This window comes from Anomaloglossus baeobatrachus, chromosome 2 (genome assembly GCF_048569485.1).
Source record: "Anomaloglossus baeobatrachus isolate aAnoBae1 chromosome 2, aAnoBae1.hap1, whole genome shotgun sequence".
Classification (NCBI taxonomy): Eukaryota; Metazoa; Chordata; class Amphibia; order Anura; family Aromobatidae; genus Anomaloglossus; species Anomaloglossus baeobatrachus.
In genome coordinates this window covers 569,757,407-569,772,991 of record NC_134354.1, presented here as the reverse complement: position 1 = coordinate 569,772,991, position 15,585 = coordinate 569,757,407, and the positions used below count along the sequence as shown (strand labels likewise).

Here is a 15,585-nt window from a genome sequence, read left to right as displayed (position 1 = left end):
TTTTACCTGCTTTTTTGCTGCTTTTTCTTCTGCGCTGTTTAATGCCAAAATGGATGTGTTCTTCTATTCAAGCAAAGTCTATGGGAATTTGGGTTTCTTGTTCACACTATGTTGTTCAAAATGCTGCCTTTTTGAGGCAGAACTTTGGTCAAAAACTCAGCTTTTCAAAGAAGCAACATGTCAATTGTTTTTGCCATTTGGGTTTTGCACTGCAAAGCTGAGTTTTTGACCACAAAAAGGCAGCATTTTGAACAACATAGTGTGAACAAGAAACCCAAATTCCCATAGACTTTGCTTGAATAGAAGAACACATCCATTTTGGCATTAAACAGCGCAGAAGAAAAAGCAGCAAAAAAGCAGGTAAAAAGCAACGTGCGCACATACCCTAAGAGCCAGGATTGCCCCAGCTAATGGATTTTTCAATTCTGGGGCGACTGTAGGCTGCTATTTTTAGTCAGGGGAGGGCCCAAAAACCATGGGACTCCCCAGTCTGAGAATACCAGCCCCAAGCTGTCTGCTTTATGCTGGCTGGGTATCAAAATTGGGGGGGTACATACGACTTATACACCAAGATTAAAAGACATCGGAAACTTCAAATACTTCTTGACTCTAAATAATAAATCAATTGAGAGAGTTAACCTTATCTGGTGCCCTTGGGACTCCATTTGGGTTCTACTGGGAACTTAAGCTCTTGTTCACTGGGTCATATAACTAATTTCCCTCAACCTACCCTAGCACCCTCAATCATCCCTTTCACCTTTCTGTCTACATGTCTGTCTTGTGTGTTTTTTCATGGTTGTTTTCTCTCCCCCATATTACTGTTATATGCGTAATGGAAATTTCAATATTGTATTGATCTAATGTACTTTTGTTTTGGTTCACACCATTGGATTAAGGTTATCACAACTTAACCTTTTAAATTATATTCTCTTTTTGATGTTATTTTTTTGTTGAAAGTGAAAATCTCTCATATAAAGATTACAATTATAAAAAACAAATGGGGGGGGGGGAACCACATGCTGTTTTTGTACAATTATTTAAATAATTTAAAAATGCCGCCTGGGGTCCCTCATATTTTGATACACAGCCACGATAACTATCAGCTGGGGGCTCTAGCTTTCTGCTTTATCGTTGCTGGGTATCGAAATACGGGGGACCCTACGCCATTTTTTTCCATTTATTTATTTTTATACTCTACTTTGGGGACGTGCACAGCTAATGTGAGGGCAACTAATCACAGACGTGGGCACACTGGCAGTCAGACTGCAGCCAATCACAAAAGCGGTCAGAGGGTGGTTGGGGGAATAGTACATATTCTTAACATTTAATGAGCAGATCCGGAAGCAGTGTGACAGCCATGCAGAGACTTGGTAAGTATAATTGGCCTGTTTTAAACCCGGTTTCCTTTGGCAGCCCCCTAGCCCTTACTACCACAATTTTACAGCACACAAGTTCGGGTTATCATAGACTTATGTGGGGTTCGGCCTCAATTTCAGGTACAAGTCCGGTCCTGAACCAGAATTTTAATTTTTTTGTTAATGTCTGGCCGGACCCGCTGAATCCGAACATCTGAGAGCTTGAATATCTATATTCTCCATATTTTCTTCTTCCCATCATTCTGATATAGGTTGATCTTAGTTTCATCTGTCCAAGGAATGCTTTTCCAGAACTAGGCTGGTATCTTTAGATTTTTTGGGCAAAGTCTAATTACCTATTTTTAAGGCTGATTGATGGTTTGCACCTTGAGGGGAAATCTTTGTATTTGCTCTCATGTGAAGTCTTCTCTTTATGGTAGACGTACATACTGAAACACCCACTTTCTAGAGTGTCTTTTCACTTGGGTGGATGCTGTGAAGGGGTTTTTCTTCACCATGAAAAGGATTCTGCAATCATACACCACTGCTGACTTCCATGGACGTCCAGGTCTTATTGAGTTCCTAAGCTCATAAGTAAGCAACTTGTTTTTTTTTTTTTTTTTTTAAGAATGGATGAAACTGTCAATTTTGTCATTCCTAACATATCTTATATTTTAGGTTTTTTTTTTTAGCCTAATGAGAACTCCTGTGACCACATGTTCTGGGTTCACAGCAACAGCTTCCAAATGTAAATGCCACATCTGAAATCAATTCAAAACAGTTTTTATCAGCATGGTCTGCATGCTAGATAAACTGCAAGGCTACCTGACCAAACCTGGCCACACCTGGAGGTTCCCACGGCCCTACACCTCTGACCGCAAGTAACTTGACCTCAGGTGACTTCAGTGACCTGACCTGAGATGAGGTCACTGAGTTCATTGAGATCAGGCTACCTTAGCTCACAGGTGGATGGCTGTGGGAACCTCCAGATGTTGCCACAACTTACCTGAGTGACGTCACCGATGATCACTGCTCATTCTCTGCCTGAAGTTCACAGCAGGCGGTCATGTTCCATGATCGCAAGCAGTAGGAGGTAAAAGAGAAAGCGGTGTATAACAGGGTACTGCAGACCATAAGTGAAGGAATAATAATTTCTTTTATTACACTACGCGTTTCAAGGACTGTACTGTCCTCTTCCTCAGATGCTCTTACCAGGGCACTGGTGGCTCACCGCCTGCCGCACAGAGCAACCCCGGCACAAAGCAGCCCTGCCACAGAGCAGCCCCGGCACTGAGCACAGCCCCGCCACACAACGCCAGCACAGAGAAGCCCCCATACAGAGCATCCTTGGCACAGAGCACCGCTGCCCAAGCACAGAGCAGCGCCGCTGCCCGCAGTGAGCATCTGGGCCCTCCTCTGTACCGCCCGCAGCATCGCCATACTCCAGCACCGCCCCTACCTTCTGTGACCCCTGCTCCACGACTGCTGCCCCCCTCCCCGGTAAGACACCACCAGATTATAAAACGGAGCCATTTTTTTTTTTTTACCTTTTTTCTCTCTAAATTTGGGGTGTGTCTTATAAAACAAAAAAATACGGTAATTAAGTTTAAAAAAAAAAAAAAACTGCATGTGGTTCCTCTTATTTTGATATACAGTCAAGATAAGCGCATGGCTGAGGGATGCAGCTGTATGCTTTATGTGTGCTGAGAATCATAATATGGGGGGACCATATGCCATTTTTTTTTATTTTATTTTTTTAAACAACGCCATTGATGCATATAGCATCTGATTGGAAGGAGCAAGGTATGCTGACACACAGCATGGGGGCGCTGTCTGACTGCAACCAATCAAAGACGCCAATGGGAGGGGAAAGTAGTGACTATGTATGAGGCTAATGAGCGGCACTAGAAACAAAATGAGCAGCTGCAGGAGCAGTTATCACAGCTACGCCAGAGACTGGTAGGTATGAAGCACTTGCTCCTACCCCTTTTTACCTCCATTTTTAAGAGCCAGATTCTGGTCCCCGTAGACTTAAAAGGAGACCGGCAGGAGAGGTCACCTTGAGCAGCTACCAGGAAGGAATCAAGAGGGGTACAGGCGGCACAATAAGCCACAGACTGACCTGTTTAAAATATGTACTATTACAATTTACACAAGTATAGAAAGTGACAAGTGCAGGTTACTTTAATACGCATGCACGGTCCTCTCTACGCGCATTATGTAGGATAGAAAATAGGGCAGAAAAAACTACAAGAGCCCATTAAACAGTGACAAAAATGTTAGATTGCTTAATATAAGCCTTCAGTAGCAAACAGCCTATGACAATCACATTGCAGGAATCTGTTCCCCATGTGTGCCTGCTATCCCATGAGGAGGAAGAGGCCCAAGTGCCTCTGTGCACTACACAACTTAAAACGTGCCGTGCTGAAAGGAGGAAGAGGAAGGGGTGAAGCTAGAGGGGCAGGACCTGAAATGCCAAGTCACAGTTACTGATTGGCTGAAAGACCGGCCTCGTTGATAGGCCAAGAGTAACAATATTGATGATTGGCTGGAACAGTCAGTGAGCCGATTGGCCAAGCGCTGCAAATGGCCACATGTGCTTGTGATCTGCCTGCAAGAACAGGACCAGCACCAACCACGTCCGACCTGCTACCACTCATCCCGCAGAGAGAGAGAAGCCTCCAGAAACTCAGGTAGTTGTGCATCACAGTCCTACTCCAGCCCACTGAGCTGACCAGACCCTAAGGCCATGGGGAGCTTTGATAGGCCAGAATAACAGGCTGTAGCAGTACCTGGACAGTTACTCTTTCACCTCCAGAGTGCGCCTCAGGCAAAGGAATTGAGGTTGGTGGGGTCAAAGGCTCATGAGATATATTTACTTGTCCTGAAGATCCGGATCCCCTTAACTTCAGCTTCATACATACATGTGCTATGTGGGGCAGCGGGCATGAGCTAGTTGGCTTATGGACCTCCGCCCTAGTACTTGACTACCAACAGTGTCAAGGTACATTGGTCCAGTCACACAGACATGAGAGGTTACGGGCCGAACAATTACAGCCTGTACTCTCTGTCGTTATGTGCGTCAAACAGAGTTCACCATTACACTCTGTTATCCAGAGTCATCCATCTGAAAGAAAACAAAAGTAAAAAAAAAAAGTTAAAGCCTAACCTAAGACAGGTCTGATACAGAGCTTGCCTCCAACTCATACTATAAGAAACTGAGGAGGCCTAGCTTCGGGAGACAAGGTATAATCTGCCGGAAAAGAGCCCTTTTATTTAAATGCAATAATAGTGTCAGTCTCCAGGTGGCAGCAGACTATACATGGATCTGTGTTACCCGTTAAGAGGAATGAGAAAACCAGTTGGCAAGAAAAGTAAAACAGTTCATCAGCATGACTTAAACTCTTTAAAAACCAGTACATAAAAAGTCAGGTATTGATCAAGACAGTGGCCCTTTTTGTGTGTCCAAAACCCTTTAATAATTTTATTGAAAAAGCTGTTAACCAATCACAAGTCCTTATTACTATTAAATAGAGTTTGTGATCGGTCGAGGGCTGTTAAATTACACATTTAAGTCTCCTCATACTAGCATGCCATACTTGGCATGTCACTCTCCACAAGGAAAAAACTAATCCCATAGATCCAAGTCTTAGCCTCTCACCTAGCCAAATCAGATCTCATACTTAGCACTGACGAAGGGCAATACCCGAAACACCGTGTTTGGAAATTGAGATTCTGGTTTGGCTTATATCCCAAGTCATATGGCAAGGCTCGGTAAAAGGTTGATATTGACTTTTAGGATTGTTATTTCCAATAGGTGGCACTATAGCTCAAGTCCTCTTCCTCTTTGAAGAGGCAATTTATACACCTGAGAAAAAAAAACAACCCACAAAAGTCCATTTGTGGGGTCTGTGTGTGCTTATTACATTGAAATGTTTTGCTGTTTTAACATTTTATTATTTCTAGGCCTACAGAATATTAAAACACTAGACATAGATGGGACTCGCCCTGCTCCTGGGACAGCACTCCACCACTGCTCCAGTTTAAAGGCTACAATGAGGACATCACAAATATAAAAAAATATTACCACTACAGCCAATTACTAAGACAAGAGGCTTTTGTTGTCTACACTGGCCGAGCTGCTGAGCTGATTGATTGTCTGCAGTGTTGATGTGCACTGCAGTTTTGACATCACTGCTGCAGACTGTAAACAGTGGCAGAGAGCTGTCATTGAAGCAGGGAAAGGCCAGCATCATTTCCATTTTTTTTTTACTCTTAGTAAACTAAAGATTCAAAAGTGTTAAATCCAGAAAACCCCATTAGGAAGTTGCATTGATGCTGGTGAGCAGTTTTGATAGCACTGGCCAAAAGTTATATATTTTTGAGAAAGCATTCACCAAATTTTTTAACTATGCGCCACTGCATAGGAATAAAGGGATGAGTTTCTCACTACTATATTGATTATAGCAGAGGTGTAGGGGTTATCTCGGAAAAAACGAAAAATCAGGGGAGGCTTCAAAGAAAAGCATTACTTGGAAACAGGTTTTACAGCGCAAAAAGATTCAGCACACCAGAATGATATGACTGCTCCTGCAACTCAAAAAACCCAACATGGATAAACACTGACTGGCAGATTGTCTGATACATTGTGAGTAAATAGTTGGTGAATTGGTATGTTGTGCCTGCTTTAGGCTCGCTCTGCCATGCTCGTTTCTTGGGCATCAAAATTATTTCCACCATTTGCAGATCCTGAGGTTACAATTTGTTCTCAGCACTGATTAGTTACAAAAGAGTAATCCCAGACTTACCATCCTAACCTCTCAGGGAATTGTATAAGACATGGGGAAAAAATGATATGCTTGGAATAATGGTATAAATCATGATGCACTATTCTAAAATAATATTATATTCATAGAATCCCATTTATTCTATTCTTTTCTTAAGTACTCTTTATATATAGATCATTTTACATGTCCGTGATAGAAAACCTTGAAAATGTCATACCTTCTTTTGTAGCATATTTCATATTTTCAGAAACAACAACACTCTTGTCTCGTGAATCCAGGTACGAAAAGGTTTCATAATCCTGTAAATTGTAAGTACCTATAGGTAGAAACAATAAATAAAAGGCATTACTAATTTTTAATTATATAAATTACTATACATGAAGGGGTTACAATTAGGCAGGACTACAAGTAATTACATACAAAATGGTAAGCAAATTGTGAGTGCAATCTGGTTACAATTATTCCCTAAAGGATAAAAAGCAGCAACTGATCTATGAGAATGGACGGCCGAGCAGGATGCAATATCACTATGCTTGTTTGAGCATGTGCTGTAAAGCCAACAGCACTCTCCTTGGATTCATCACCAGACTGCACATGCCCAGGAAGACACTGCGATACTGAATCCATTCAGATGGCCAGAGGAAATATCACACCTAAGGTGGAGTATATATGCAAGATTAGTCTCAGCAAAAGAAAAAAAAAAAAAAGCCCTACTGGACCATTCCTAAGTAATTAGATTATGACAAGCAACTTTAATGTAAGCTGTTCTAGCAAAAATACACACAGTGGAAAATCAAGGACATTATTAGGATGTAAGAATAGGGGTTTAAAGTACACAGGTGAAAGTAGACTGTTGACTTTTAAGTAGACTCACTATTAGGCTAGGTTCACACACTGCGTTTTTTTGACGCTGCGTTTTTGTGCGTTTTTTGCGGCAAAAACCGCACAAAAACGCACCCGCGTAAAAAAAACGCGGCAAAAAACGCACGCGTTTTGCCACGATTTGGTGCGTTTTTTTGCTGCGTTTTTGATCACTGCTTCTTTATGCGTTTTTTATCAGTGAACAAAAAAAAAAGGTCTGATGTCATTTCCTTCTTCAATGTGTTCTTCATTCTCCACTAGTGTATGCAGAAGAGCAGACAGCTGCAGAACTACAAGGCTCAGCATGCTCCATCCAATAGTGTATGCAGGAGAGCAGACAGCAGCTGTAGAACTACAAGGCTCAGGATGCTCCATCCAGGACTGTATGCTTGAGGGAGAGTCAGGGGGAGCAGACCTACAAGGCTCAGCATCCTCCATCCTATAGTGTATGCAGGAGAGCAGACAGCAGCTTTCGAACTACAAGGCTCAGCATCCTCCATCCAATAGTGTATGCAGGAGACCAGACAGCAGCTGCAGAACTACAAGGCTCAGCATCCTCCATCCAATAGTGTATGCCGGAGAGCAGACAGCAGCTGTCGAACTACAAGGCTCAGCAATCTCCATCCAATAGTGTATGCAGGAGAGCAGACAGCAGCTGTCGAACTACAAGGCTCAGCATCCTCCTTCCAGGACTGTATGAAGGCTTTCTTTGCCCCCCCAAACAAAAAAAAAATGACGTGGGCTTCGCCATATTTTTGTATGCTAGCCGGGTACAGCAGGCAGGTACGGGCTGCCCCCAACCCCCAGCTGCCTATTTGTACCCGGCTGGGAACCAAAAATATAGGGAAGCCCTTTTTTTTTTAATTATTTCATGAATTTCATGAAATAATTTAAAAAAAAAAATGACGTGAGCTTCGCCCAATGTTTGAGTCAAGCCGGGTACAACTAGGCAGCTGGGGATTGGAATCCACAGTGCAGGGTGCCCATGCTTTCTGGGCACCCCCGCTGTGAATTGCAGTCCGCAGCCACCCCAGAAAATGGCGCTTTCATAGAAGCGCCAACTTCTGGCGCTGTATCCAACTCTTCCAGCTGCCCTGATGCCGGGTGGCTCGCTGGGTAATAATGGGGTTAGGGCTAGCTGTATAGCTGGCCCTAAGCCCGAAATTCATGGTGTCACGCCAATATTAGACATGGCCACCATGAATTTCTAGTAAAGATAAAAAAAAAAACACAACACACAGAAAAATATTTTTATTAGAAATAAAACACAACACAATTTAGTGACTCCATCTTTATTGAAATAAAGAACCCCCCTCCGCAGTAATCCTGGGTCAAGGGTCCCGCGACGTCCAATCCGGATCCAATATCATCTGATCGGTTTGCTGGAAGGCAAAGTGATTAGATGATGTGTCAGGTTCAAGTGCCTGAATCACATCACACATCAGCTGATTGTATAAAAGCCGATTATACAATCAGCAGATGCATCGGTGCAAAAAAAAATATAAAAAAATACTCACTTATGTGCTGATTACCGGCAGCTCCTGCAGCGGAGTCTGATCCCGTCCGATCGCTGCAGCAGCTGCCGGTAATCATGGATGAAGTCTCCTGACGTATCCGCTGATAGGTGAAGCCGGCCGGCCACTGGCGTCAGCCCGAGACTTACGATCACCTGATGCGTCAGGTGACTGCATCAGGTGATCCATCGCCAGGTCCTGCATCTATCGTACTGCCCGGGGAGACTGCACACACCCGGAGCGGCGATACCGTGAGAGGAGCTGGGAGCGGGCATGGCACCGGGAGTCTGCAGACAGGTGAGTATAACTTTTTTTTTTTTTTCTACTGTTCACTTTTGTTTTCGCAGCCGCTTCCACCTCCCGCCCAGACATGGCGCCGCACGGCAGCATACATGCACAGGACCGGAGGTGGAAGCGGCGGTGACGGTACCGGGAGGATTCACGCTTCTGTGTTTACTGACAGAAGGAATCCTCTTCCTGTACATGTCACTTTACTATCCACCTCCTGCGTTTATAGCTGCGTTTTTGGTCTTAGAAACGCACCAAAACGCAGCTATTTGCGTTTCTCATTGCGTCTTTCAACATCCCATTGCACTCAATGGATGAAAAGCGCAGCGAAAAACGCGGGAATAATTGACATGCTGCGTTTTTGTGGCACCACAAAAACGCAGCTGAAAAAAAAACGCTGTGTGCAGACAGCAAAAATGAAAACTCATAGACTTTGCTGGGGAAGCAAAGTCATGCAGTTTTCTGAGCAAAAACGCACCCGAAAACTGCGCAAAAACGCCGCGAAAAACGCACTGTGTGAACTTACCCTTAAGCTGGGTTTACACACTGCAACATCGCAAAGGACATCGCTGTAACGTCACCGGTTTTGTGACGTAACAGCGACCTCCCTAAGTCTCTGTTGAGTCGCTGGTGAGCTGTCAAACAGGCAAACCTGGCCAACAACGCATCAGCGATCCGGACCTGCAGAGCGACCTAGCTGGTTGTTGGGGACGTTGATAAGCAGCCTTTTGAAAGGGAAGTTGCTAACAAAGTCGCTGCAAAGTCTTTCACACACTAAAACTTTGTAGCGATGCATGCTGCACAGCGGGAAACAAAGGACCTAGGAATGGTCCTGAACGATTTGTAGCGATCAGCAACTTCACAGCAGGGGCCAGGTCGCTGATGTGTTTCACACACTGCAACATCGCAAACGACATCGCTATTGCGTCACAAAACCGGTGACGTTACAGCGATGTCCTTTGCGATGTTGCAGTGTGTAAACCCAGCTTTATAAGTAATGCCTCTATTTACAGAAGATAACAAAGGATTTGTAATTCACAATAGGTGATGTCACAGCTCAACTTCTCCTTGTCAGGAGTGTGACCTTCAATTATTCCTGTTTGCTGTTTTTTTTATCCTATGTAACTCCTCTTCTTGGATTTCATCCCTTTCCCATTATGGTCCTGCAGAGTTCTTCACCCTTTCAGCCGTTTTTCATAAGCACTTCCCTTGGTGTCTTTATATACCCTTATTTCCCATTACTTTGTGCTGGTGATCGGTGATCTGTCACCCACAGAGATAAATCTGCGGCAGATCTGTGGTTGCAGTGAAATTGTGGACAATCAGTACCAGGTTTGTGGCTGTCTACAAATGGAATATGTCCATGATTTCACTGCAACCACAGATCTGCCAAAGACTTATCTCTGTGTGTGACAGGGCCTTTAATCCCTTCATGACCCATGACGGATATATCCATCATGGATCATGTGAGGTTAATCCCCGCCCCCTGCCGTGTGCAGGTCACGGCGATCCGCGCACATATCAGCTGTTTTTAACAGCTGACATGTGCACCTGCAAGTTACAAGTGGAATCGCTTCCACCTGCAACTTTTAACCCGTTACACCTCGCTGCCAAAGTCTAGCAGTGAGATGTATATGCGCGCGGCCATTACTTTCACTTACCGCCACCCCCACCGGAAGTCATGTGCGTGATCACGTGACTTTCGGTGGTTGCCTTGGTAGCACAGGGTCATGTGATGACTCCTGTAGCTGACATGAATTACTTTCGCTTTCACTCGGCCCAAAGCCGAGTGAAGCAGAAAGTGAGCATATCTGCTGTTTTTACAGCTGTATAGCTGTGATCAGCAGATAGGGCAGAGCGATCGGATTGTTGATCCATATATCCCCCTAGGAGGACTAGTAAAATAAAAATAAAGTAAAAAAAAAAGTTTAAAAAAAAACAAAAACACCTAAACGTTCAAATCACCCCCCTTTCACCCCATTGAAAATTAAAGGGTTAAAAAAATAAAAAATATACACATATTTGGTATCGCCGCGTTCAGAATTGCCCGATCTGTCAAAATGTAAAATGAATTAATCTGATTGGTAAATGGTGTAGTGGCAAAAAAATTCCAGACGCCAAAATTACGTATTTTGGTTGCCACAAGTTTTACGCAAAATGCAATTACAGGCGATAAAAATGTAGGATCTGTGCAAAAATGGTACCATTAAAAACGTCACCTCAAGCTGCAAAAAATAAGCTGTCACTGAGCCATAGATCCCAAAAAATGAGAACGCTACGGGTTTCAGAAAATGGCGCAAAACGTATGCCACTTTTATTGGATAAGCTTGTGAATTTTGTTTGACCTTTTGCTCCAAATGTTTCATTTTTACAAGGGTAACAGCAGAAAATAGATTCTACAATTTGTTGTGCAATTTCTCCTGGGTATAACGATACCTCATATGTAGTTAGAAACTACTGTTTGAGCACACGGCAGGACTCAGAAGGGAAGAAGCGCTATTTAAATGTTGGGTACAATCTTGGGTGGAAAAGATTGCGGACAACATGTCACATTTGCTGAGCCCCAGATGTGGAAAAACAGTAAAAATCTCCCATAATCGATCCCAATTTGGACACTATACCTCTCAAGGAATTGATCTAGGATCTTGAACCCATGGTTGCTTCACAGAATTTTAGAAAATTTGGATGTGAAAGTGAAAAACTTTTTTGTTCTGCAAAAACGTTGCTTTGGACCAAAATGTTTCATTTTTACACACAGTAACAGAAGAAAATGGACTATAAAATTATTGCTGTATCTCCTAACTATGACAATATCTTATATGTGGTCAGAAAATACTACTCAGGCACATGGCACAGCTCAGAAAAGGAAGTAGTGATATTTTATTTTTAAAGAGCAATTTTTAGTAGAATAGATTGCACTTGTCATGTTGCGTTTAAAAGGACCGTGAGATGTCCTGAGAGGCGTAACCTTTTTCATATGACGCCATTTTGAAAACTATACCCCTCAATTAATTTATCTTGCAGTGTAGTGTACATCTTGGACCCACAGGTTCTTCACAGAATTTTGTAACATTGGGGCATGAATATGAAATTTTTTAGTTTTTTCCCACAAAAGTGTTGCTTTAATCCAAATTTTTCATTTTGGCAAGAGTAGAATGAGAAAATGGACTGCACAATTTACTGTGCAATTTCGGCTCAATACGACAATACCTCATAAGTAGTCGAAATCTACAGTTTGGGCATGGAGCTCGTAAGGAAAAAAGATTGCTTTTTGACTTTTAGAATTTTTGATAGTATAGACTGTAGATGCCATGTCACTTAGGCGAAGCATCCGAAACGCTGAAACAGCAGGAACGTTGCACTATTGACCCCATTTTGGAAACAATTTCTTCGAGGATTACACATGGGTGTGTAGAGAGCACTTTAAACCTACAGGTAATTCTCTGAATTGTATATGTTACAGGCAATGTATGAAAACCCGGCATTCTAAAGAATACCTAGGCAATGTATACAGATCAGGGCAAGGTATGAAATATCTGCGTTGTTCTATACTTTTCCTAGGCATTACATAAAATGTGTAGGTATTATAAAGAATGACAAGAACTGCTCAGGCAAAGTCTGATATAATGCCAGATTGGAAAAGTCTTTAGTAACAAACAGTCAAAAAACTAATGAAAAAAGTAATCCTAAATGAACAACAGGATATCTTTACTAGGAAAAAACACAAAGAAACAGAAGTGTCATTCCTGACTATTAAGGCCCTGTTACACGCTATGATTTATCTGATGATCTCAGTAGTGATATGACACGCTCAGATCGTAGTTACGATTTGCCGAGATCGCACATAGGTCATTTAATAGTAGTCACATGTACACATCTCACAAACGACGCAACATCGTTCAGCGATATATTGTTTGACCAAGGCGGTCGTGTGGATGTTGTTCGTCGTTGGCAGTGTGTCAAACGTAGCAATATGTCTGCTGCGTTCCAAACGAAGAACAATATTTTAAAACTGAACGACGTGTCAACAATCAACGATTTTCAACCTACTTGCGATCGTTCAGAGTCGCACGTAGGTGTCACACGCAACGACGTCGCTAACGATGACGGAAGTGCGTCACGGAAACCGTGACCCCGACGACATATCGTCAGATAAATTGTAGCGTGTAACGGGGCCTTTAGTCTTTAGTAACAGTCAAAAACATGAAAGAAGAAATGCAAAATGAACAACAGAATTTCTTTGCTTGGAGAAAAAAAAAGGAATCAGAAGTGTCATTCCTGACACCTACTTTTGGATGACCACCCCTGTAGTAGTCTACACTCCGCCTGTTTGCCATTTAGGTATTCTATAGAATGACTAGGAAATGTATGAACATCTGATGTATTTCATACTTTGACGACCCATTTCCGGCATTGTATACATTGCCTAGGTATTCTATAGAATGCCTGTTTTTACACATTGCCGGTAACATATACATTAGGTTGTGAAAATGAAAAGTTATTAAAAAAAAGATTTAAGAAGTTGCTTTAGCCCCTAGCTTTTAATTTTCTAAATGGCTAAAAAGAGAAAACAGCCACATAATTTAATAATTTCTTCTGAGTATGCAAATACCCCATATCAGGTCAAAAATTACTTTACAGGCACAGCGCAAAGCTTAGGGAGGAAGGAACATCATATTGGAGAGCAGATTTTGCTGGAACACTTTGCAGATGCCATATCACATTGGCATAGCACCCGAGATGCCAGAAAACGAAAATTTCACTATAAGTAACCCCATTTTACAAGCTACACGACTAAATAAATTTGTCTTGAAGTGCAGTGAGAATAGGCATGTCACTTAATTTTGTGCCATGGGGTGGTGAAGTAAAAAAAAAAAAAAAAATCACATTACCACCACTAAAATGATGTTTTCATCAGAAGACTTAAATAAAAATGGCCCCAAACTATGTCACACAGTTTTTCCTGAATGTGGCAATACCCCATACGTGCCTGTACAGAACTGTTTGGCAACACGGCAGGGCTCATAAGGGAAGAAGGTGCTGTTTGACTTTTGGAGGGTAGTATTTCCTGAAATAGTTTGTGAACTCCATCTGCAAAGCCTCCAAGTGTCAGAACAGCAGAAGCCCCATCAAGCAACCACGTTCTGAAAATTAGACCCCCTAGGAATTCATATACAAGTGAAGTGATGATTTTGACTCCATGGATGTTTTACAGAAACAAGCAGTCAAAATTGCAAATGTGCTATTGTTGGGCTTAATAGATTGTGCTCAGCTTTTGCTTCTGGAGACAAGCTCTACTTAAATTAATTGCTTTCCATCCACTATAGTAATACCAAACATGTGGATATTAACTGTGGAATAGCACACTGTTGGGCTCAGTTAACAAATAACGGATCTAAGCAGGGACTTGTTTTTTTGGGTTGATGTGAAGCTTATACTGATACTATTTTGCGGCACATACTGTATAATTTTGGATCACTTTTAAGGCTTGTTTTACATTTATCCTGTGCTCTGTGCACTTAAATCAGGGTTTCCATCTAAATCTCTGAAATAAGTGATTTAACCTCCATTCACTATAATGAGGCAGGCACAGTTACTCTGGACTCTGGCCTGTGTTTAGTGGTGTCCGACTTTTCAGAAGGGCACACAACTGTGATTGACTGAGCTTTGGGCATGATTAAAAAGACAGACCCTGTAACGACTGAATGCCAGTTGCTATGACTACTTAGATACAATGGCACTATGGAGAACCCAGGGACACAAAGATGGTGAATAACAACAGTTTTATTTAGAAGTCTCAAAAAATTATTTTACAAAAAAAACAGTTCTCTTACAAATTATGGGCCACAACAGCCCGGACTAAACAATAACAGTTTATGCAACTCTGAGGACTTCAAGTGTCGGTCTGTAAGGATGAACTGGACTATATTTCCCCCCACTATACCGCTCCCTCCCTTATCTATTAATGGGGCTTACCCGGGTGCACTACTACAGATAATGGCACCTGATCCCTCCAAGGATATAATCCAGAAACAAGTAAATATATGTACATGTATCTGTACCTCTACCTCTACTGTGTACCTCTATTCAATATTCTGTACCTCACTGCCTCCAGACAGTGTGATGAAGCAAAGGCAGAATAGTCTTATTATCAGCACAAAACAGCTTAACCTCCACTAACTTCCGGTTCAGAGCAAACGCCTCAGGATAAGCAAACACAGCTCCTTCTCAGTGAATAATCTGTAGAATAATCCTCCTTCTTCTTTATCCTTTCTATCTGTCCCTGACTGACTATTATACACCGATCGGTCTCAGGTCAATTGTTACTCACTGAAGTCTTTCACTCAAGATGGCGTCCGTCCCCTCAGACTGCTTCTGATTCACTCTTAGATGATTTTGTCCAAACAGTTTCTGGAGAAAAAGTCACTCAGATAAATTCCCCTCATCAGGGCAGTAAGAGCTCCAAGAAAAAAAACGAGTAAGCAGTACATAAAAAGAAGAAAAAAAAACAGGCAATCCTATGAATCCAAACACGGGAAAATGACAGCAGTTTTTCTCTTGCGCAGTCCCTCAGATCCTGACTGAAATTTTCAACCGTCTCTCTCCATCTACGTTACCAGGGAAACCTAATGTAACCCCTTACTGTTTAGCAGTGTGCCTGCACTCTAGTGACACCTAGTGGCCATTTAACCTCATAACGACGGCCGTACGACTTAAAGCGGCGGCAAAACAGGGTACTTATTCTGTTCCGCCGCTTTAAAGCGGCGGCCCGGAAAAACC

General features: G+C 42.5%; 1 protein-coding gene across 1 annotated transcript in view; it reads right to left on the bottom strand.

Moving 5' to 3' along the window:
• The window catches only part of UGGT2 (UDP-glucose glycoprotein glucosyltransferase 2), a 518,153-nt gene that overhangs the window by 243,691 nt on the left and 258,877 nt on the right, over window positions 1-15,585 (bottom strand). Inside the window, exon 19 of the mRNA XM_075336749.1 lies at window positions 6,360-6,458. Within this exon, the coding sequence (XP_075192864.1) occupies window positions 6,360-6,458 (99 nt within the window). The remainder of the gene's footprint in view (window positions 1-6,359; window positions 6,459-15,585) is intronic.